The sequence below is a fragment of the Oncorhynchus mykiss genome, chromosome 15, assembly GCF_013265735.2.
Source record: "Oncorhynchus mykiss isolate Arlee chromosome 15, USDA_OmykA_1.1, whole genome shotgun sequence".
Lineage (NCBI taxonomy): Eukaryota > Metazoa > Chordata > Actinopteri > Salmoniformes > Salmonidae > Oncorhynchus > Oncorhynchus mykiss.
The window spans coordinates 21,729,181-21,754,268 of NC_048579.1; the positions used below are offsets into that span (position 1 = coordinate 21,729,181).

Sequence of the window (25,088 nt, forward strand, 5' to 3'; positions counted from 1 at the left end):
TGTTGTTTTTGTCGCACTGCTTTGCTTTATCTTGGCCAGGTCACAGTTGTAAATGATAACTTGTTCTCAACCTGGATAAATAAAGGTGAAATAAAATTAAAATAAAGGTTACATTAAAAATAAAAAAAAGTTGAATCAAACTCTTGTTCTTTACATGCTTACTGACAAAAACAACATAAAGGTTGAGAATGAAAGAAATGCTCTGCAGGCTGTAGTGATGTTGACATGCAATCAATTACCACACAGTAAGAATCTTTGTGGACTCCATTTAATCACATATGTTATGATTATACGTTGCACAATCACACATCATGATGAGGAAGGTACAAAGGCATGACATAGTGGCAAACAATAGAGCATATCCCACGTGCTGCAAACACACCTGTGTTCTCGTTCTAGTAGCCTGTGCACGCACTACCAGGTCATATTTTGAGAAAACCATCACAAAAATACTAAACAAGTCTGTGACTGTTAGAAAGAGCTTGTGCTGGTAACATTATGATATTCGGGACACTTATTTCATAAATAACCATATTCGGAATTATAATTTGTGCGGATTGACACCGGTACGCGAGGCCCCCAGCCAATGAAAGGACACTATGCGATGGACACGCCTAGAGTGTTTCAAACCGTGGGTCAGCGCTCGTGTCCCATACAGACTGTCATGTGTACCTGCTAACCCGTTGCCGATTAGACTGCTTGAGTTTGAATCACAGCACAAACCGCTTCGAGACCCGAGGTTTTTCTCCATCGTAAGAAGTGTGATAAGGGAGGACGCAGAAGGGAATGAGCGACAGGTTTGTGGTGGTCCCTGTCGGTCAGGGCAACGAACAGTGCTCTGAAAGCGAAGGGGCAGAAGGCTACACCATAGAACCGCAAGACGCTGTTCCTGTCCTCGAGTACAGTAGGGAGCCCAACAGATACGGTAAAATGATACCTGTCTCCTACTCAATCCGTTATTATCCACTGGGGATTAGCTATGCATTTCACTACGGGTTGTTTATGCTTATCTAACCCTGTGGTTTGTATAGAACTTTATGTATGTTACTCCCCATACATTAGGGACGAGCTGAAATGAGCGACAGCTGTATTATGTGCACGTACATAGGGCCTACATTTTAAACACATTCATGTTTGCGATCACTCATGTTTGAGTGATCGTAATTAAATAATTCCCTAGCTAACGTTAATTAACCTACTTCTCCATGACATTCAAAGCTGTTTTTCCTACATTCGTTATTCTGTTCTGCTGCTATTTTGCACAACTGTAATAATTGATGATGGTCATGTTTAATAATTTTGCAATTATGTATAAACTTGTCTTTTTAAAGCTGTTTGTGTCCCTCTCCTACCACCAGTCGGGTGTTGCATGGCAACAGGTTGCAGTGAAAGTGTACTCCTCTAAAATTAGACTGAATTGTCAAGCAAGCATCTCCAGGGATAACCAGTTAAAGAATAGATAATTTACAATTTTACCCCATTTCAACCAATAGTTGTCCACCTGAATATAGAAAGGTGCGCTATCAGTGAGATTCTGAATGACATACTTCATGAAGATGTTCTCGCAAATAAACAACGTTAACGTTACTAGTTTAATTTTGGGAAGCTATGCAAGGCATTGCCTGTTCATGAGTAGACTTTCCACTATTTCTGAATATAGAATCAAAAGCAGTCGGCAGCTCTGTATTTTAATAGGTTTTTCTTAGTGTGGTTGTGATCGCACGAGACTGTATAGGTGTATTGCAGCATGGAAAACATTCTTATATAGCTGTTATTATTAAAAGAGCAAATTCAAATAGTGATCTGCAATGTCAAGAGAGCGCTCCAAAACAAGTACATTTGAGAGCGAGAGAGATTATGCGCAGTGCATTATTGTGTTCGTGCATGTGTTTCAGTGAGAGAAGCACATTTACTATTTACAATAGTTATCTCAGCTGGGATTCTCCAATTCACCTGGGTTTGGAATCTGTTTCCTCTATCTCTTTACTTCCACAAGCTTGATATTTTAATACGTTCTTTAATAATAGCTTAATTCCAACAATTCATTTATTGCATTGCATTTAGTAATACGGGATAAGTAGGAAGATAGGATAATGATGGGTGGGGTACGGGATAATGATTTCAATGCCAAGGTTTCATTTTATCATCTGACTCTATAGATGGACATTTTCCCATATTACACTTATGGGGAATGGTCTCTGGGTTCGTTTCAGTGCAGGAACTATATGCCTATGTGTTCAAAAAGGCTTCAGATAACCTACTATTATTTTCAGCGTGGGGTAGTTCCAATTATGCTAAGTATTCGCCAATGAGAGGCTTTAAAGCCTCCGGTCGGCCATATTGGCACTCCCCAGAAGAAGCAGTCCTCCAAATGATTGAATGTAATTCAACAGTATTTCAATTAACGTTTCAATGACAAAATTACATGTATTTAAGTATTTAGTTTTGTTTTAGTGGGGACAGTAACACTCATACTTTCTAAAATTATACTTTAAGGAAAATGTATTTATATATAAAACAATTATATCTCACATTTTTTAAAAGTATGCATTAATGTGTATTTAATAGAACACACGTTGCAAAACCAAATGTAGACATTAATAAATGTATTTTATAGCTTTTAAAATGTTTTTTTTTTATTTTATTTTTTTTACAAAGGTCGTTGAGTGCCAAGGTGGAGGTGCGGTGGCTTCAAAACAGCGCCCTCTATCGTCATCTAGTGTATGTATGTGTATATATAAATCATTGGTAATTTCCATGTAAAAAGAGCCATTAGCGCCAACGTGAAGTTTTTAGAGGAGCATATCACAATTGGTGTCAAATGAAAGCTAAGAACCTATACGTTTTGCAAATGAAAGCATAGATATGTTTTTCAACTATTTTCCATCCTAAAATTAGGAATAAGCCAAAGCTTTGATTTCTTGTCACAGATGGAAAAGGAATCTTAAAAAACATCTACTATAAAGTATTAGGTATTAGAAATCCATCAAAACACATTATGTTGAGGTAAAGGCCCCTGACAATATCAACATTTATATTTAGTTTTGCAGAAATGATTTGCCTTCTGTAAGACAAAATGCCTAGTGTCTTGTCATTCTGTTACCAAAACCCCACATATCTTTAAGATATTTTCTAATTTCTCTCCCTCATGAGGAGAGAGGATTGTGAAAGTTCACAGAAGTAACAAGTAAAGGTAAATTTACCAATTAGTTATAGTGTTTTTACTCATAATAATTGTGTTTTATGGGTATCTACTAGCATGCTAGCAGATACGCGTAGACATCCAGTCATTGCTGTATGCCAATGCTAGTTAGCATTGGCACACAAAACAACCTCTAACTTCCTTCATCCTGGATGCAGAGACATAAAAGTCTATCCTAAATTTCATCTGACTCTGGTGAAGTACTTAAAGGTACTTAATTGCCAAAATCCTGAAGTATCCCTTTAAGTGATTAAAACGCATCACTCTGTTACCAACTCGGCAGACGCGATCATAGTAGTCACAAACCACAGTTGCAGTAGAGCACAGTACAATAGAGCAAAGTTGAGTTCATACAGTAAAGTAGAGCACACTTTTTAAAATGTTACCCCTTTTTTCTCCCCAATTTCATGGTATCCAATTGTTTAGTAGCTACTATCTTGTCTCATCGCTACAACTCCCATACGGGCTCGGGAGAGACGAAGGTTGAAAGTCATGCGTCCTCTGATACACAACCCAACCAAGCCGCACTGCTTCTTAACACAGCGCGCATCCAACCCGGAAGCCAGCCGCACCAATGTGTCGGAGGAAACACTGTGCACCTGGAAACCTTAGCGCGAAACATTAGCCAACTTAGCCGATCAAATAATTGAGTTTATTGTTTGAAAATTAGCTGTCTAATGAAATCAGACAGCTAGCTAGCTAACGTTACAACATCAGATGAGCTAACATTAGTAACCTAACCAACTCGCTATAGTATTAACTGGTATACGACTCCTTGCCGTTCCTCAAGTTATAATGTGTTAGTTGCTTACTGGACCCTGGCAATCTGTGTAAAATGTTAACTAGCTAACGAACTAACTACTATCTGTGAACTAATGTTTTCCCTCTGCACTATGTGGTTCATTTTCAGAATGAGAGAATTAGGTGAAAATGAGGCGTTGCTCATTAAACAAGTGGATTCAGGGATCAAGTGTAGCTGGAGCTGGACCTGGTTTAAGCTGGATGCCACTATGGAGCTGAAAGAAACGCCAAACAATTTCTCTCTTTCAATACAGTGGATAAAAAGGAGTATGCCAGGTGTGCTCTCTGCCTGTTAGAGATCAATTATGCCAACAAAGGGTATCATGCTCTGCTGGCACATTGTAGAACAGATGTCCACAGGCAGAAAGTGTACAATGTAATAATGTGCAGTGTAGCCCAAAGATATTGCTTTTGTTGTGTTGAATTTGACAGTTAATCCCCCGTCACTGACAGTTGATTACATGTTTTACTCAGTGAACATTAGTTTTGCACAAATGTAGCCACTTGATTTACGTCTGCTATAATGGCCACTATATTAGAACAGAAATAGAATACCTGTTTGTTTCATTATATTTCTACATTAAGATTTTTTTTTCCCAAGTGCAATATTTAGATGTGTGTGACCACAAGCGTTCTATTATAAAGGCTGTCATGGCTATCTGCAATGTTAGTGTATTGTGTTTTTCTCAAGACTTGAGTGTCATTTTCTGTAAAGTGTAGGCAACAAATAACATTGGATTGCTTTCCTTACATTCTTTAGCTGTGAGTGAGGTTCACATGAACCACTTTTTATTTTTCACACAGAGACTGATCATATAGATCATATTTTTTGTTGTTTAATTAGTTAACACCTGCATGTCTCAGTGAAACAACAACAAAAAACGATCACCTTTTTGGGCCCTCACCAGTTTGCATCCCTGGTCAGTAAGAGTGTCCATGATTAAGTCTTTGAATGTATAGATGGAGATAAAACTGTCCAGTTTTAGTGTTTTTTTGCAGCTCGTTCCATTCGCTAGCTGCAGGGAACTGAAAAAAGGAGCAACCCAGGGATGTGTGCGCTTTGGGTACTTTTAACATAATGTGACTGGCAGAACGGGTGTTGTATGTGGAGGATGAGGGCTGCAGTAGGTATCTCAGATAGGGGGGCGTGAGGCCTAAGAGGGTTTTATAAATAAGCATCAACCAGTGGGTCTTGCGCCGGGTATACAGAGATGGCCAGTTAACAGAGGAGAATAGAGTGCAGTGATGTATCCTATAAGGAGTATTGGTGGCAAATCTGATGACCGAATGGTAAAGAACATCTAGCCACTAGAGAGCACCCTGACCTGCCGATCTATAAATTACGTCTCCGTAATCTAGCATGGGTAGAATGGTCATCTGAATCAGGGTTAGTTTGGCAGCTGTGTCGAAAGAGGAGGAAACCAAGTCTAGATTTAACTTTAGCCTGCAGCTTTGATATGTGCTGAGAGAAGGACAGTGTGTGTACCATCTAGCCATACTCCCAAGTACTTGTATGAGGTGACTACCCCAAGCTTTAAACCCTCCAAGGTAGTTTGGGAGACGAGCTTATTAGACTAATAGCCAGTGTGTAGAATAATAGGAGAATTTGACATTTTTCTACCTTTGTGTATCTATTCAGGATATGTCACCAAGAAGAAATACAGTATGTTCATAATTATGCATTAATGTATAGTACAGATCAGTGACTCATGTCATTCTGTTGCTGTCATTCCGTAGTTCAATAACCAAAATAGATTTTTTTCAAACTCAAGGTGTCACATAAAAAAAACTGAGGGAGATTTTACTGTCATTTTGTTACCAAACTTAGTATCTGCACTGTTCCTCAAGTAAATGTGTTTTAGTAACATTTTCAGTGGCAATCAACATTTTTTGCCTGGCATACATTTGAAAGTGAAAAGGTCTCAGCGTTACTGTGCAATTGCCCAGTTCTTTTTCAGCTTTTTTTCCTGAGCACACCATACTTAAAACAAACAAAAAAAAACTTTCCAGGGCTGTTTCTTAGTCCTTAGACATTGGCGTTTGGAAATAGAGAAAATATGGGACTACAAAATGTCAAAGATAATGTCTTAACTCTCTTGAGCCCTATCTAATGTGGTGTTCAACGTGCTTTGACCAGCAGTTATGGCAGATTTCTAGCAGTTATCCATAGACTTAATTCATAGAGCTTCTTTAATAGGTTAATAGGGATTTCAATTCATATCTGGAATAGATGGATTTGAAATGGAATTGACCATTAATCTCAACCATGCTGCTCTCCCATTGAACACTGCACATTTGGGATTGGGAGAGACTATAAATAGGATACTGTCACGTTCTGACCTCTATTTCCGTTGTTTTGTATTTATTTAGTATGGTCAGGGCGTGAGTTGGGTGGGAAGTCTATGTTTGTTTTTCTATGTTTTGGGGCATTTCTATGTTTTCGGCCTAGTATGGTTCTCAATCAGAGGCAGGTGTCATTAGTTGTCTCTGATTGAGAATCATACTTAGGTAGCCTGGGTTTCACTGTGTGTTTGTGGGTGATTGTTCCTGTCACTGTGTTTGTTGTCACAGGATAGGACTGTTTTGCGTTTTCACATTTCTTGTTTTTGTTAGTTTGTTCATGTGAAGTTATTTATTAAAACATGAATCAAAACAACCACGCTGCGCTTTGGTCCGCCTCTCGTACAGACGAACGTCATTACAGATACATCCTCCAGATGTCAGGGATCCCAGAGATTACAAAGGGATTGATGAGGACTCAGTCGTCTGGATGGCGTGCTCAGCTCTTACTGATGGCTCAACACAGTCACTGTCATTAGACACATACTGTGTTGTGACTCACTTGTTTCACAGAGCTTCCTGTAATTTAGCCTGTACATACAGTTGGCCCTGCCCATGGAGAGAGAAACCAGTCTTGAGTGTTTTGAAATGGAATAAACGTGTTTTTCCACAGCCTGCAATCTGTAATCTTCACAAGGGGAAATCAGTGTGAGGCCACACATCTCTGTCAGCTGATTGTTTGGTTAGTACTATTCGGGATCCTTGGGATGACTCTTCCCTAAACCTTAACCTTAACCATAACTCTTACCTAACGGTTGTTAATGTCAACTTCAAAGGGGTGACGTCAGATTTGGTACATTTCTAGGTGACACAGTAATCCAGTAATCTGTAGACTGTAAAAGAGGAAGCCTAACAAACATTTACTGGATTGATTGGTCTGGTGTCTCATTTCGTGTCAATTTAATTGGCTGGACTTGAGCCCTTTTCAGCTTTGGGCTGATTTTATGAGTCTTGTTCTCAACATGTAAAAATGTCATGCAAATGTTGCCAACAAACAGAACCAAAGCGCTTTTTTATTTCGCCATTAAACCTGTGGAAAATTTGACTTGGGATAAAACTCATATGCCCGCATGGATTTGTTTTTCAAATGAAATATGAATGCGTCTGTATTATGGCTGGTCCGCCTGGCAGTAATGCCTACTGCCGTTTTTCCTCTGTCATTTTTTCCGGGGAATTGTATTGAGTTTTATAGCTGTGTAATATACACCATAGCCAATAGATTGTTTCCATTGGATTATTGCAGGGTTCCATTTAATTTATTAGCTTTCCTAATTTTCCACCAGGATGTGACTAGAGCAGATATATATATATATATAAGCGTTCCTATTGGCTAGCTTGTGAAGGAAGGTACAGTACCAGTACATATACTGGTGGTGTGATTCTCCTCATGTCCAGAGAGGAGCAGCAGTGTGCCACCATTCATCCCAAATCCTGCTCTGGTCCTGTTTACTCTTGAGGATAGGGGGTGGCTAAAACCTCCAGCATAACGTCACATGGAAGATTTATAGACATGGCCAACTGTCCTTGGGTTGTACTTTGACGTGGATCCATTAGAAACCCTATCTCTCTCTGTGTTTCTGGTTTTTCCCCATCGCTCGATATTCCACATTCCGGCCAGGGCAAGCAATACGATACAATCTGCTGTGCCAGGAATGGGCAATAGATAGTATTTTTAGATCTGACTCTGAAAGGTAGTAACCTTCTCTTGAAGTCCCATCCCCTACACACTTCCCCTCCATTCAATGCATTGGCTTCCAGCTTCAATTTATATTTGGTATGCTGTTTATGTAGCCTATATACCACCTACTTAATCATCACTTAGACCACAGGAGGTTGGTGACACCTTAATTGGGGAGAGCGGGCTCATAGTAATGGCTGGAGCGGAATTGGTGGAATGGTATTAAATACATCAAACACATGGTTTCCAGGTGTTTGGTGACATTCCATTCGCTCCCTTCTAGCCATTCTCCCCTCAGCAGCCTCCTGGGAATTTGACATCAATACAATCTATGGAAATGTTACCAGAGCGCAGGAGAAATTCATAGTTCACCTCAAGTACATGCCAGAGTAATGCAAAATAAGATGGCTGATAGCTTCTCATGCTGCCCTGCCTATTTAAAGGAGACACGGGTGCGGTATAGGTTATTGGTAATACACAAGGAACAATAATACCTTAGGGAACAGACCTTGGAGTTACTTGTTGACCTACATTGGATGGCATGGTGTGACCTCAACACATTGATCTGTGACACTGTTTAACCCTTTGGTGACCTTTGACCCTTTTGGCCACATAGCCCTGTTCAGTTGTTTCCAACAGTGTCGTAGATTGTTTGTTTTTAGAACGAGAAGGCCCGCACACTCTTAAAGCTCCCAATTCACCGCTTTATTGACAACGCTTCGACACGGATCTTCATCAGGTCAAACACACGGAGTGTTCACGTCCCAAAATATACACATTTCACCTCACGTGACCATCGCGGACATGACGCATGGTTGGTGCAAAAAACATTTGTATACCTCCAATAATTAGATCAGGACGTGACAGTTTTGTTTCATCTGTCCTTGTGATTGTCTCCACCCCCTCCAGGTGTCGCTTATTTTCCCCAGTGTATTTATCCCTGTGTTTCCTGTCTCTCTGTGCCAGTTCGTCTTGTATGTTTCTAAGTCAACCAGTGGTTTTTCCGTTCTCCTGCTTTTTGCATTCTCCTTTTTTTTTAAGTCCTCCTGGTTTTGTCCCTTGCCTGTTTCTGGACTCTGTACCCGCCTGCCTGACCACGAACCTGTCTGCCACTCTGTACCTCCTGGACTCTGACCTGGTTTTGCCTGTCCACGACCATTCTCTTGCCAACCCCTTTTGATTAATTAACATTATAAGACTCCAACCATTTGCCTCCTGTGTCTGCATGTGCGTCTCGCCTTTTGCCTTGATATAACAATGAGATGGGTGCATGTAATGGTTTCAGAAAATAATATATCTTTACAAAATGACCAAGTGGGTAACCTGGAAGGCAAGACAAATCAAAGTAAATTAACATTCAGGTAAGAAATCGTCTGATATCAAACTCTTGATTCAGACCTCTAGCAGACGTGGTACACAAACAGTCAATCCAATACAATTCTCTTCTCAATAGTAGATGATCAGTATCTCCGCCTCTCCTAGGAGTCTTAATGTGTTCGATGCTAATGTTGTGACGAGCCTCCATGACATGCGCAGGCACAGTGTTTCTCTGGTCAAAGGGTCCTGATATTACTCCTGTGTTCTGCTATCCTTGTTTTCATAGCCATTTTTGTTTTTCCTACATGGCATAGACCACAAATACAAAAATATCAAATTTTCTGTTGAACATGTAATGATGCGCTTAATCTGTATGGCCTTGCCCGTAATAGACGTTGCATTAGAAGGTGAAGTTACACTGGGTGCATCCGCCACATCTATAGTCACCGTAGATTGTTTGTTTCCCAGGTATTTTCCAATATCCCCCCCCCCCCCCGATCGCCTTTCCTTACCCTCCAACCACCCTGGAATGACTTCAGAATGCGAAGAGGGATTCTCTCCGTACACAAAGTCAAATCCTTCATGATTAGACATTCCTCTAGTCTCTAAGATGGATCATCTATGATCTCCCTCTCTGCCCCTCAGGCTGTGGCACACTGGCAGAGTGTGGAACTCTGGATCTCTGGAGCGTTTTACACTAAGACAGCCTTAGGTAGTCTGCATGCTACAGTCAATTCTCGAGTCCTCAATAGCACGGGATTCCTTGAAAACAGGATTTGCTTTCTCAACATTATCAGACCAACTGATATGGATGAACATGGCTATGCATGTGACCATTCTGTACTGGTGGAAAACACTTGTGAGATGTGGACAGAAGAAACCGAGCAAAGCGTTGGTTAGCTTCTGCCCGTCTCCATCCTCTAGGCTACCTCCCAGTTGTGTTAGCCTAGGTAGCTAAAGCACTGCTGAGGCCTATTCTTCTTTACCGGAAGAGGAGGAATATTATCCACTCCTGGCCACCCCTGTCAGCCTGCTTAATGCAATTTGCAATCACTGATTCCCAGAACATGTATCGGACACGACAGACGAGTGCAACTGTTTGTGCACGTCAACTCACAAGTGTGAAGAACACATAAGCTGAACAGATCAATGTTCAGTCAACAGGACATTTTCAGGATATTCTACATGCTGGGACTAAAGACAGGAAAAACGTAATTACCTGCACATACTCAGTTTGACAACTGACAAGCAGTTTGAAGTAGCACCATGGACAGATTCTCTTTCTTGCCACTGTTGGCTAGTCAAATGCAACAGAGCACCACTTGAACTGAAGAAACACACTGACCCTGAGCAGTCATTGTGTACGTGACTACAGTACCCTTTGTTTTCTGAAACGGACATGGGCTGCTGCTTCATATGCAAGTGAGAGTGCTGCTCTCGTAACATCTATTCTCTGGACTTCCAGAGGAGGCACCCCTCCCCTCTGACTTCCAGTATTCAGAGCCGGTTTGATCCTCCTGAACATTGGTGATATTCTGAGGAGGGGTTCCGGTTGTGTTTGACTCGGCTGTGAGAGAATAGGCCAGATGTGTCCTTGTTGCCAGAACTCTCTGTCAGCCTCCTTTGGGGCTGAAACTGGCCTGGGGCTGTTATTCTACCTGCTGAGGGAAGGGCTGTTAAAATACTAGAATGATTTAACAGTAACACAATACTTTTCTGTGGTAATTTATGTGAAGTGAGAGTTCCCATGGCTTCACACACAGCAACGCTGTAGACAGTGGAGTCACATGGGCACACTATCTAAACCTCTCCAAGCCAGGCGCCATGGAGGAGAGTGTGTCCTTCCATCGCTGCCTGAAGGGGCTGTCTGGGAGGCATTGCTAACCCTTCTGAATCACACTGGAGAGATAAGCAGGACGATCAGTTTCACCAGCGGCTACCCCTCTCACTGGGGCTGATAACCTCACATAGGCTCTTATTCCAAACCCTCCTCCTCCTCTTTGTGTGTCTGTGACACAGCCCAACTCTCTCTGTGAGGGTGCGTGGTTTAGAGGACCAAGGAGAGGAAGTAATGTCACCCCACCCCCGTCAGTGTAACTCCATTATCAATGCTGTCCGCTTCCTTTTTCTGTGCTCTCACACAGACAGTACTGTGTTGTGCAGTGAGTATGTGAAATACAGCTGACCCCGGGCAGATCGAGACGTTACAGTGTGTGTCGAGCCGTGCCTTCCTCTACAGGGCGGGGCAGTTTAGCGTTTCCGTATTTGGAGAGGGAGGGCTGGTCACATTGGGCACCCGGTATCCAAGCGATAGGGGTAAAAACTGAGAACTTCGAACCAACGGCAGAGCACGAGCCCAGAGGGACAGAGAGGGAGATACCTAGAATAAAAACAAAGCAAACAACTGAACAGAGGAGGCGAGAAGCAGAACCAACAAGGAGAGAGAGATAAGAGAGGGACAGGCAAAACGCTGAGAGGCACATGGTGCGAAAATGCCTACAAACTTCACAGTGGTTCCTGTGAAGGATGGCAGGAAGTCCCGGGAGGACGATGATGTAGATGACAACAATGTTTTCAGAGAGGAAGACGAGGATGCCCCCTTCCCAGGTGAGAGAAGGATTTTGGGGGCTTTTGCTCTCCACACAACTCACTCCCTCCACCCTGCAAGGGAGATGAGCACGTTACTTCAAGGGGCTAGAGTATCTGTTGCTAAGTTGCGGCTGAGCATGACTCTGTAGTTGTGTTTTGTCGTATATTGGATGAACATGGTTGTGTTATCAGATACAGGTATTGGATCAGGTATATTGGAAGGTGATGGTTGATAAGGGAAAGGTTGAAGCATGTCACTTTCTTGACCCTAATAAAGAAGTGGCCAGGTCATTTTAGGGATAGAATTGCTTTGGCTGTACATTTGGGCTGAACTGGGTTTTTGTTTAGTGTCATTAAGGCTGTGTTTCTGCGGGTTTTGGGAATGAAGTAGATGGAGTCACACCCTTCTGGACCTCTCAACACACTCAAGTGAGAGAAGTGCTTCCGATGCCTCTTTTTGTTTTTGCCACGACTCCCACTTATCCTCTTTCTCTCTCGTTGTCTTTCTCTCTCTCTCTCTCTGATCCACTTCAACAGTGCTACGCTGCCACACTTCTTCGTCTCATTGTTCCCTTCCCTCAGTGTCTCCACAGTCACGCTTGGCAGAAATAATTAGCCGTAGCATCCAGAGGCATAATAAGACACAAGTGTCTTTTTGTTCCATGAGCGTACTGCTACAAACTACTATGTGTTGCTACTATACAGCTTACCCCAGGGATGCCATGTGCTCTTCTGTAGCTCAGTGGGCAGAGCATGTCAAATGTATGCATGCGTGACTAAGTCGCTTTGGATAAAAGCGTCTGCTAAATTGTATTATTATTATATAGTATGCTGTTCCACTGCATCATCTTTCCCATGTTCAACACCAGAACCAACATCTTAATTACAAGCCCTAACGAGGGAAGGTCATTAAGTTTAACTTCCCACAAGTCTGTGCTAACGAACTGCACAGAGCCCCCATTGTTGTGCCAAACAGTTGTTACTGTTTTTTAGTTTTCCTACTGTTTCACAAGGCGAGGGCCAATCAGGGTCCTCCTCCCTAATTTCCACCGCGACGCACAATTACGGCCCCCCACTGTGTGAGATTCTACAGACTGGGAAGAAGAGTGGTGTCCATTATGGTGGGTTATATAAGCTGTCTGGCAGGGGTCTGTCTGTTGGGAAGGGGTTTGAAACCCCATGCGTTGATGTTGTTGACTCTCAGACTGCGAGAAAGCAAGAGTCAGATAGCAGCCAGTGTTATTGATTGGTCTAGTTGTTGGCTAATGGGTCTGGTTTCTGCTTTATAGTACAAATATAACACTCACTCCCCTTTAATAACAATACTAGACTTTGGTTAGATCAAGATGAAAAACATGGGGAAATTTGACACAATCATGACCTCTTCTTCAGGTGTTTGTGAGTATTGTCTTACCCCCAATATTTTGTGCTCACATCCCCACCAGATATTTTGGGAAGGCAAGCAACACCTCTGTCTGTCTCTTTCTGCCTCTCCCTCATTCTTTAGGAGTATTTAAACTGGAACTGAACACAAAGCTGACATCTGTGTCAAATTATTCCTGAGCTCAACAAAAAAAGAAGGGGGAAAAAAACCATTTGAATAACAGGGTACAAGTAAACCATTTCAGATGTAGCATGCACTTATGCATTGCACTCAAAGGTTTACGAAGCTAAAGTCATCGTGCTTTTACCATATTGCACTAGCCAGCCAAACTAAACAACTGGGCTAGTTCCATTGGCCTTGGCTTGGAAAAGACAGCCCTTTCTATAAACAGGTATCTTTTGTGGTTTGGATAAAACAGAATTTAGAGCTGAGCTAAATGTAGTTCTCCCCAAATGAGAAGCAGTGCCTTTTCATGTTTGTCCAATTAGGATTTACATTGACCAAAATAACCTGTGCTGATGGCATGTTTGCTCAGTGGACATGAAAAACAATGCAGTTGGATGATTTTTAACATGAGGTTGCAGCTAGCTGATTTAACATGCTTGTGTATGGCCTTCCTTGACATGGATTGGCTATAACCTACCAGTATGGACACAGTCACTGTACAGAGCAGGTGAAACATTCTGTAATGCAAAAAAACAGTAGGCACAGTGTTCAATCTGTTGTGTATTTCGGCAGGCATGTGCTTCCTGTTTTTCCCAGATCTGGTATAGTTTAAATCCAGGCTACCTAGCCAGACTCTCTGTTGCAGTGGTGGTGTTGTTGTCTCTAGCAGTACTCATGCTATGTACTGTAGATGTGCAGTAACCGTTACCGATTGATAAGCATGCAGCCAGAATCACACTGTCTGTCTAAAGTCCTTTGTAGTACAGTATCCCCGATGTGTATTTTCACCCTGAAACTACTGTAAGATTTATCTTATGTACAGGTAACTGCCAAAATATCGGACACGCCAACATACTGTGTCTTAATAGGGAGTTGGGCCTTGACATACAGTGGGGCAAAAAAGTATTTAGTCAGCCACCAATTGTGCAAGTTCTCCCACTTAAAAAGATGAGAGGCCTGTAATTTTCATCATAGGTACACTTCAACTATGACAGACAAAATGAGAAAAAAAATCCAGAAAATCACATTGTAGGATTTTTAATGAATTTATTACTGCTCCTCTAGAGCAGTGATGTTTTGTGGCTGTTGCTGGGCAACACGGACTTTCAACTCCCTCCAAAAATGTTCTATGGGGTTGAGATCTGGAGACTGGCTAGGCCACTCCAGGACCTTGAAATGCTTCTTACGAAGCCACTCCTTCGTTGCCTGGGCGGTGTGTTTGGGATCATTGTCATGCTGAAAGACCCAGCCACGTTTAATCTTCAATGCCCTTGCTGATGGAAGGAGGTTTTCACTCAAAATCTCATGATACATGGACCCATTCATTCTTTCCTTTACACGGATTAGTCGTCCTCGTCCCTTTGCAGAAAAACAGCCCCAAAGCATGATGTTTCCACCCCCATGCTTCACAGTAGGTATGGTGTTCTTTGGATGCAACTCAGCATTCTATTTTGGTTTCATCTGACCATATGACATTCTCCCAATCTTCTTCTGGATCATCCAAATGCTCTCTAGCAAACTTCAGACGGGCCTGGACATGTACTGGCTTAAGCAGGGGGACACGTTTGGCACTGCAGGATTTGAGTCCCTGGCGGCGTAGTGTGTTACTGATGGTAGGCTTTGTTACTTTGGTCCCAGCTCTCTGCAGGTCATTCACTAGGTCCCCCCCGTGTGGTTCTGGGATTTTTGCTCACCGTTCTTGTGATCATTTTGACCCCACGGGGTGAGATCTTGCGTGGAGCCCCAGATCGAGGGAGATTTTTGTCTTGTAGGTCTTCCATTTCCTAATAATTGCTCCCACAGCCAAAATAATGGCCTGCCCGGTATTTTTCTACTTTACCATAAGCATAATGGGATGTTAATTGATTAATTAACTCAGGAACCATACCTCTGTGTGAAAGTACCTTCCTTCAATTTAGTTTGTATCCTATAAGGACCTAATGCGTCGAAATTTGGATGATCATTACAGCCAAAATGACGTTCTTTTCATCCCTGCTATGTGAAACAAAGCTGATTTTCGTGATAATTTAGCTGTTTAGGTAATGATGATAACATTATTTCAAACCACTTTTGGTGCCTTGTTAACTTTTCAACAACATGAAATCAATGTCTTGAACATTGGAGGGAGAGGAGAGAGAGTTAAAGAATGAGGAGAGCGAGAGAAGAGGCAGAATCAAGAGACGGGTGCGGCGGCGAGTTCTTCCTGTCACTTGTCCTTGACAGGCAGCCAGTCTCAGTCAGGGGTGGTGGGATGGAGAAGAAAACAAAATGGATACTTAATGTTCAATAACATGGGCCTGGTTTAGTTGGAAGCCCTCTCACGACGTCAAGGCCGACAAGGTTTTTTAAAAGTATTTTTTTTAAATTACGGCCTTTAACCCCCTAATTACGGCCTTTAATCTTTAGTGTTTGACCTGATGGGGCATGGATAGGTGTAGTAATATGGTGATGACTCAACCCAGCTGTGTAATGGGCTTTGGGCCATATTACATACACAAATCTAGAACCTCCAGATATGCAAACGTTAACTAGAAACCAATGTCCAATTCCATACCAATCCTGGCCTGAGGTTTGATTTGGAATTGGGCACAAAAGATGAATGGCTAGGGAGAAGGGGTTAAGAACCAGTAAGGAACTAGGCAGCTGAACAGTCAATTTCAGTCAATTGAAAATGTAACTTCCATTGAATACATTTAGTATGCAAATGTATACATTTACAGCCAATTCGAGCAAGTTTCAACATTTTACCAGCAAACTAGTGGAAAAATATACAAATATTTACATGCTTGTAAACATTACTTGCAATACAAGACAGATGTGCTATATACAGTTGAAGTTGGAAGTTTACATACACTTAGGTTGGAATCACTAAAACTAGTTTTTCAACCACTCCACAAATTTCTTGTTAACAAACTATAGTTTTGGCAAGTCGGTTAGGACATCTACTTTGTGCATGACACAAGTAATTTTTCCAACAATTGTTTACAGACAGATTATTTCACTTAATTCACTAAATTGACTGTCTTTTAAACGGCTTGGAAAATTACAGAAAATGACCATGCAGCCGTCATACCGCTCAGGAAGGAGATGTGTTCTGTCTCCTAGAGATGAACGTACTTTGGTGCAAAAAGTGCAAATCAATCCCAGAACAACAGCAAAGGACCTTGTGAAGATGCTGGAGGAAACGGGTACAAAAGTATCTATATCCACAGTAAAACGAGTCCTATATCGACATAAGCTGAAAGGCTGCTCAGCAAGGAAGAAGCCACTGCTCTAAAACCGCCATAAAGCCAGACTACGGTTTGTAACTGCACATGGGGACAAGGATCATACTATTTGGAGAAATGTCCTCTGGTCTGACGAAACAAAAATAGAACTGTTTGGCCATAATGACCATCGTAATGTTAGGACGAAAAAGGGGGATGCTTGCAAGCCGAAGAACACCATCCCAACCGTGAAGCACTTGGGTGGCAGCATCATGTTTTGTGGGTGCTTTGCTGCAGGAGGGACTGATGCACTTCACAAAATAGATGGCATCATGAGGCGGGAATATTGTGTGGCTATATTGAAGCAACATCTCAAGACATCAGTCAGGAAGTTAAAGCATGGTCGCAAATGGGTCTTCCAAATGGACAATGACCCCAAGCATACTTCCAAAGTTGTGGAAAAATGGCTTAAGGACAACAAAGTCAAGGTATTGGAGTGGCCATCACAAAGCCCTGACCTATATCCCATAAAGAATTTGTGGCCAGAACTGAAAAAGCGTGTGTGAGCAAGGAGGCCTACAAACCTGACTCAGTTACACCAGCTCTGTCAGGAGGAATGGGCCAAAATTCACCTAACTTATTGTGGAAAGGTACCCGAGTTTGACCCAAGTTAAATAATTTAAAGGCAATGCTTCCAAATACTAATTGAGTGTGTGTAAACTTCTGACCCATTGGGAATATGATGAAAAATAAAAGCTGAAATCACTCTCTACTATTATTCTGGCATTTTCACATTCTTAAAATAATGTGGTGATCCTAAGATGGGGAAGTTTTACTAGGGTTAAATGTCAGGAATTGTGAAAAACTGAGTTTAAATGTATTTGGCTAAGGAGTATGTAAACTTCCGACTTCAACTGTACTTACCAAACAACTTCTGCTGCTGGACTGCTGGTCACTCCAGTCACAGAGGTCCCTGGAAAAGATAAGAGAGCAGTGAGTTGTGAGAGAAACTCTGGGGTGATGTCGTGACCACTGGAGTCATACACCTTAACAGTACCTACCAGGCAGCGGAGGTTACTTACCGTGACCCAATGGTTAGCCTTGAGATTTACTATCTGGGCAAACCCCTGGGCCAGTGTTGGTACTGCTGACAGCATGGCGATGCCTCCCACCGCGTGTAAGCCTACTTCTGGATGCTGCTCCTGCAAAAGAGCTTGAGCATGATCAATTGTAAAATTGTCTAACCAGGAGTGTGTGTGTGTTTGAGGAACGACCTCCAGAAGGTCCTCCATCCGGCCACAGAGAGCAGCTGGACTTACCTGCCCCTGTTGGACACTAGTGATGAGAACCTCACTCGTGTCTTCTAGTCCAGTGAATGGACTTACCTGCCCCTGTTTGACACTAGTGATGAGAACCTCACTCGTGTCTTCTAGTCCAGTGACTGGACTTACCTGCCCCTGTTCCTCCAGTCCGACACAAGCCACCTGTGAGAACATTTGATGGATTAGTGAAGTGTTATGAAGGGGAGATATGTACTTTTCAACCGTTTTTGAAAGTATAGCCCACCTTAAGCTTGTCCCCTTCTGACACAGAGTATCAGACTGATCCGAACTGGATCTGGTGGATGGGATACCTCCTGGGTGTCTCGGACAGTCGATGGTAGAGTTGTTGAAATACTAAAGTTTAAGTAAATTTGCACTGCTGTCTTTCTGTTTCTCTCTCTCCAAATATTGCTGTCTTTCACTCTCTTCGCACCTCTCTCTCTCCCTGTGACTTTCTTTCTCACTTTCTTCCTCTCTCTCTAAGTTACCATAATTGCTTACACCTATCCATTTGATTGATCAGGGTTAACTTATAGCTAGATACCTCAATATGACAGACATATAAATAAATGTATAGCTAGCAACATGTAGATGACCAACTAGCTAGATGAAAAATGTTTGTTAAATGGTTGTATTTAACTCCTTCCAGATATCTAATAGAAATTAACTGCTTAACGTTACCCTGAATTGTGAATTTCCCTGCCCCCTTACGAATGTTGCGCCTCTTGTCGAGATCAGTGATGCCTTCGTAATACTTCGCCTGGTTGGAAAGATAAAAATAAAATCTCCTCGAGGGATACCATTAAAGTGCAAGCTACATACAAACAGAAATCTACTATAACACTTAGCAAGCTATATAACGTTAGCTAAATCAAACTGTCTGTCTGGATAGCTAGCTAGCTGACTAGGCAGGCTGAGGTAAGTAGCTTGCAATGTCAATATAAAATCTATCTAAAAACAGCTTAAATAATTTCTTCCTATTTAACAATATTTTTCTGAAGCAGCAGGTAGTCAGCAGGTTGTCACCGTCAAAAACACCATCCTTGGAGAGCAATTCTGAGGTAATAATTTTGTGTGGACTGAGCGAGCGTTTATGTGGTGAAATGGAACTAGAACTGACCGCGTCCTCCTTCCTTCGCTACATCTACGAGGTCAAATAGAGCCAAGCAACCAGCATAGCAACGGACGCTTTGGTTCATTACGCAATCCGGTCCAAATTTTGCCAGTTTTATCAACAGCCCTAGCAACAGAAGCTAGAACACATCGAGCCCTTTTTGTCAGGGGGACTTTATTTGACATGACAGACCCAGTGGTGTTAGAGCATTGGTGTGATTGGTGTGTTTTCTATGAACAAACACACCGATGCAAGGTGTTTCTGTGAGTGCCTTCCCTCGACTGAGGATTGCGTAATCTAATGTGTTCATTGGGATTGTTTGCAGTTGGAGAAAGGGAGGGAGTCACGTCACAAAAAGAGCATGGCCTCTTACACTTGTTTGCTGTAGGGGAAGTGTGTGTACTGCACAGGAAGCTGGTTGTGTATGCGGTTATGAATGAAGAGTCTCTCTTTGGTATCTCTGTTCTCTGAATAATGGGCACCCACCCTCAAGCCTTTCCCCCTCTCTCCCCCCTCACCCGGGCCTTGATCCGTAGGCCCCACCACATCCCTTCATGTCATCAGCACTGAGGGTTTTCCCAGACACACACATAAGCAGACCCGCATGCCCACACACAAACACGCAGCGACAGGTTACACAACCCCATCCAGATTCACAGAGTAACGTTGGTACAACATGGCTGCGAATGCTTTCGCACTCATTTGATTGACAGGCTCTGTATCACTGTGGTTTGTTGGTAAAAAGCGGTTGAACGGATTTGTTGAGAGTCTGGGACGAGAGAGCTACGGTGGCCTCCTCCAATCACACATTGTTTTTTTAAGCCCTATGAACCCGCCCCACAAAGCCCCCCTCCTGGGCGCTTGACCCTCAATGTGGCACAACTGATAAGCCTCCTGCATGTTTCTCCCCCTCACATTGGCAGACTATTACTTAACACAAGTTGGTTTCCATGCTATATCCTCAGGAAATGGCTCAACACCAACCTCCTCTGAGTAGAACATATTCAACAATAGCCTACATTTGATTGACCATATCTCTACATGCTTGAACCCTTTGTCATAAGGGCTTACATAGTCTAGCAGATGTCATAAACAGCTAATGATGGCATACGTCAGCTCATAGCAACCGTATGTAATGTCATTATTATGATGACAGAAGTCTAGGTCTTATAAAAGAGGGTTAAATTACAAAACGGCCATGTAACCTACTTCAAAAACAATCAAATGCACTTCATCCTCCACTGGTGAAAGTGAAAATCACTCTGGACGAGTCTGGACTCGGTCTCTCTCACTCTAGTTTCAGACTGACCCGAGGGTTAGGAGAGAAATGAGATGTGTGTTCTGTACTGTACTAGGCCAGTCTGAAACTAAAAACACTGGGCAGTGTTTTTAGAGTCTTACCTGGGACTGAAAGTGGGAGAGAGAGAGAGCCATGTCTGCCAGTTGGTGCATAGCTTTTCATCATCTCATTATCTCTCTGGCTTTGTCTGTCTTTTTTCTCTTTCTCCCTTCCCTATTTCTCTTTCGCCCTCCCCTATTTCTCTTTCGCCCTCCCCTATTTCTCTTTCGCCCTCGCCCCTATTTCTCCTATTTCTCTTTCGCCCTCCCCTATTTCTCTTTCGCCCTCCCCTATTTCTATTTTGCCCTCCCCTATTTCTCTTTCGCCCTCCCCTATTTCTATTTCGCCCTCCCCTATTTCTCTTTCGCCCTCCCCTATTTCTCTTTCGCCCTCCCCTTTTTCTCTTTCGCCCTCCCCTTTTTCTATTTTGCCCTCCCCTATTTCTCTTTCGCCCTCTCCCCTATTTCTCCTATTTCTCTTTTGCCCTCCCCTATTTCTCTTTCGCCCTCCCCTTTTTCTCTTTCGCCCTCCCCTTTTTCTATTTCGCCCTCCCCTATTTCTATTTTGCCCTCCCCTATTTCTCTCACCCTCTCCCCTATTTCTCCTATTTCTCTTTCGCCCTCACTCAGTCTCCCTCCTCTCTTTCGCTCCTTCTCTCTGGAGGCCAGCCCAGCAGCAGGGCGCACGTGAGAATCACGTGCTTCTTCATCAGCTTCCCGACTTGACACACACACCACCACTCTTCTGCTTTCTCTGTCCTCCCTCTGTGCTCTTCTGTTTAGATTCCTGGGTGTGGCTATAGTGCTGGCTATACTACTGGTGATGGTTTATTTCTCCTCTGACTCCACTCAGGGCCTGTGGATGGCTTTAACTGCATTTTAATGTGGACAGTACAGACCCCACACACTGCCATTCTTACTCTCCCACCACTAAGTGGTCTTCGATCGACATTCTTCTGTTGATCATTCTCATTTGATAGTTTTAAGTGTTATGGGGCATTAGGTAGTAGGTTTTACATCCATTACGCCCACTAATGAGATCCACTGACTGTGGATAATGCAACCAAATGAAGTGGGAACTGTAGTTCTCTTGTTTGTTGCCTTAGTTTAACAAGTTCAAATCTATTAGAGAGGAACATCCACTAGTTCTCCTGAGTCCTGGTAAATTTGCTGATTCACTCCGTCCATTGCGTCAAGTTATTAAAGTGGTCAGCCCGCAGCTTGTTTTCCTACGTTTATGGTTTGGCTGCTGTGACAACCATGGGTTCTGGAATTTAGAAGGGGAAACTGGAAAACACCTGGTTCCTACTTGAGCCGATCAAATCCCTGTTCGTTGCTTCGCCAAATACAGTGAGGAAGTGTACATTGCATTGATGCTTATTGAGAGGGCAATCTTGGACAAAAAGTAGCCTTTGTTTTGGTGCAATCGTGCTTTTCATCACGATCACACAAAGGACGATCTCTTGTTAAGAAGTGTGTATGTGTGCTTGCATGCACCAGGGCCACGTTCAGTTGAAAAACACTCTTGAACATTGCAGATAGAAATGTCATGAATAGAGCCGACCTTATTCCTTATTCAACAGTCCATTTCTATCTGAATGCTCCAAAATGTTGCGTCCTGCTGAACGCGCCCCAGTACCTGAAGCATCTCCGACCTACCTAACAGTGACACCCTCTGGAGAAGCCTGGACTTTTCTCCATCCCGTCCATCTCTCCATTAACCCTTGTGTTTTAGAATCTATTGAGAATGAGTGGCATATTGTGACTTTTGTGTAAACTTCTTCCTTACCACTCTCAGGAGTTAATGACAAGATGTTCTGAAAATCTTTAAATAAAGTATTGGGGAGAAAAAAGGGGGAAAAAAAGGATAAAAAAAATATGATTTTTATCACGTGATGAGTGTGACTTCACCAGTTTAAGGAACTACACTTTTTCCCACAAATGCAATGGCAAATTTCACAACCATTTTATTTCAGCATCTCAATCATCAGTTGACGTTACAAGCTTTCATTGCTGGCTTATTTTTCCAAACACAGTCATGACTTTATTTAGGCCTATTGTTTGTTGAAGAATTTATCTTTTAACAGTTTTTATTGATGGAATATTTTATTCCTGTGAATGTGTGTGAATGAAAGAACGTCTCTTGTGGTATTAATAAAACAATGACTTTTTCACTGAACAAATTCATGTTGAAATGTATCCAATTTCATGCAATTTATATTAGTAAATTAGATCATAGCTATCATGGTAGAATTGTATTTCATAAGAGGCCACAAAGTTAATCAAGCCAGTACGTGAACACTTCTCTTAGAGGAAACCATAGAAACATTGTGTTCCATCCGTGAGTTGAACAAAAGCATCACAGACGTTTTAATTTAGCCTGAACACTTTCAACAGACCCTACATCCTCTTCGGATCAACCCTCACCTGGGCAAAGGGGAGAGTGGTTATTGGTTTGTTTGGCCTTAGTAATGGTCTGCTCGTCTCTGCTCACATAACGCTGGCCTGACACATCTCTCTCTCTGACAGACTAACTAAACGGCCCTGAGACAACCTACTGCCCTGAAATACTTGTAGCAATTGCCAAGGATCCATTCAGTTGCATCTCTAAGTAACATTACAAGGAGGAGCACTATGTAACGTTACAAGGAGGAGCACCATGTAACGTTACAAGGAGGAGCACTATGTAACGTTACAAGGAGGAGCACCATGTAACGTTACAAGGAGGAGCACCATGCAACGTTACAAGGAGGAGCACTATGCAACGTTACAAGGAGGAGCACTATGCAACGTTACAAGGAGGAGCACTATGCAACGTTACAAGGAGGAGCACTATGTAACGTTACAAGGAGGAGCACTATGTAACGGTACAAGGAGGAGCACTATGTAACGGTACAAGGAGGAGCACTATGTAACGTTACAAGGAGGAGCACCATGTAACGTTACAAGGAGGAGCACCATGTAACGTTACAAGGAGGAGCACCATGTAACGTTACAAGGAGGAGCACCATGTAACGTTACAAGGAGGAACACTATGTAACGTTACAAGGAGGAGCACCATGTAACGTTACAAGGAGGAGCACTATGTAACGTTACAAGGAGGAGCACTATGTAACGTTACAAGGAGGAGCACTATGTAACGTTACAAGGAGGAGCACTATGTAACGGTACAAGGAGGAGCACTATGTAACGTTACAAGGAGGAGCACCATGTAACGTTACAAGGAGGAGCACCATGTAACGTTACAAGGAGGAGCACCATGTAACGTTACAAGGAGGAGCACCATGTAACGTTACAAGGAGGAGCACCATGTAACGTTACAAGGAGGAGCACTATGTAACGTTACAAGGAGGAGTTTTGGGATGATATACACTAGTAGATATATTAGGCTATGTACCTTCTTTATAGTCGATGCTGCTTGCATTATGATGTATGTGTGAGTAATTGATGTCAGTTGGTTTAAGCATCATTGAGCCTCCAGTTCATCGCCCCCAGCTGACCCACCCTCTCTCTCTCTCTCTCTCTGTCCTTCCATCCCTTCTGACTCACTCACTCACTCGGTCACTCACTCACTGTTACGTAATGGACAACAGTGATTTACCTGATAGTCTTAAAAGCTTACAGCTTCACAGAGTACAACAGACCTGACAGAGCTTCAGTAAGCCAAGCTCCCTCCCTCTACTCACCAAAGCATCCCTATTTTTTGTATTTCACTTTTGGTGACCGCACTGTATGTCTCTTTCACCTCATTATATATGCACACTATGCAGCACAGCCTATACTTTAGGTTGACAGTCAAACTCTCCTCAGTTTTGCTTCAATGACAACGTGTAGGTAGTTCATCCAAGACCATTTCAGAGGGGACATCAAGATGCAGTCAATCCAGTCCCAGTGACTGGATGGCAAAGCCAGGTCGTTCTCGTACTACTGTTCAGCCTCTGACCAGTGACCACCATAGTTCCCACCATAGCGTTCTATGGTGTTCTATATTACCTGTCCCTACCAGAGCACAGAGTTCAGTGGTGTGTTTTATTAAAAGGACAGGATTTGGCTAATCTGGTTAAGTGATTTACTGTCTAGTTCACATGGTTTTAGAGAGGTGATTAATGGGCATTGGACTTGGGCATTACAGTTCTCTCTCTCTGCCTGGTTACAGGTACAACGCTTGGCAAACCAGTCCACCATGTTGGCATCCGTTTGAATTCTAAATCTCAAACCAGATTGGTTAAACTCTTCCTAGGACGACTTAGGCTATGGGCTGTTCTGACACTCTCATTGACAGCCCTTTTGCTTGAAAAGGCAGGTAAAAAAGTCCTTAGAATATGCAACTGTTTCTCATGGAAAAATGTATAGGGAAAAACAGTTTACCAGACCATGTCCTTTTGCTACAGGTAATACTATTAGATTGGGTTCTATTGTATTGCACAGAAGTCTGTTGCAATACATCGACTGATTTAGAGAGAGTGTCAAACGGCAAAGTAATGATTTATCGTATCGTTGTCCTGTTGTTTTACTGTGTGGTTGTTTTGACCACAGTGATCTAAGGTTGGGATTAGGCTCATCTCACTAAGTCCCAGTAGTGAGGTTACAGCTCAACTGTCCACCTCCGACACCTACAGTACCATGTGACTA

General features: G+C 42.6%; 1 protein-coding gene across 5 annotated transcripts in view; it reads left to right on the top strand.

Annotated features, from left to right (window-relative positions):
- Positions 1-574: 574 nt before the first annotated feature.
- Positions 575-25,088, top strand: part of slc12a7b (solute carrier family 12 member 7b) — a 64,497-nt gene continuing 39,983 nt past the window's right edge. For 2 of the 5 annotated variants that reach the window (XM_021562701.2, XM_021562706.2), the window contains exon 1: positions 576-925. In XM_021562701.2, the coding sequence (XP_021418376.1) occupies positions 787-925 (139 nt within the window). In that variant the 5' untranslated portion in view covers positions 576-786. Of the gene's footprint in view, positions 926-11,508; positions 11,946-25,088 lie in introns of those variants that run through there. The other 3 variants (XM_021562705.2, XM_021562702.2, XM_021562703.2) reach the window with 3 other exon arrangements.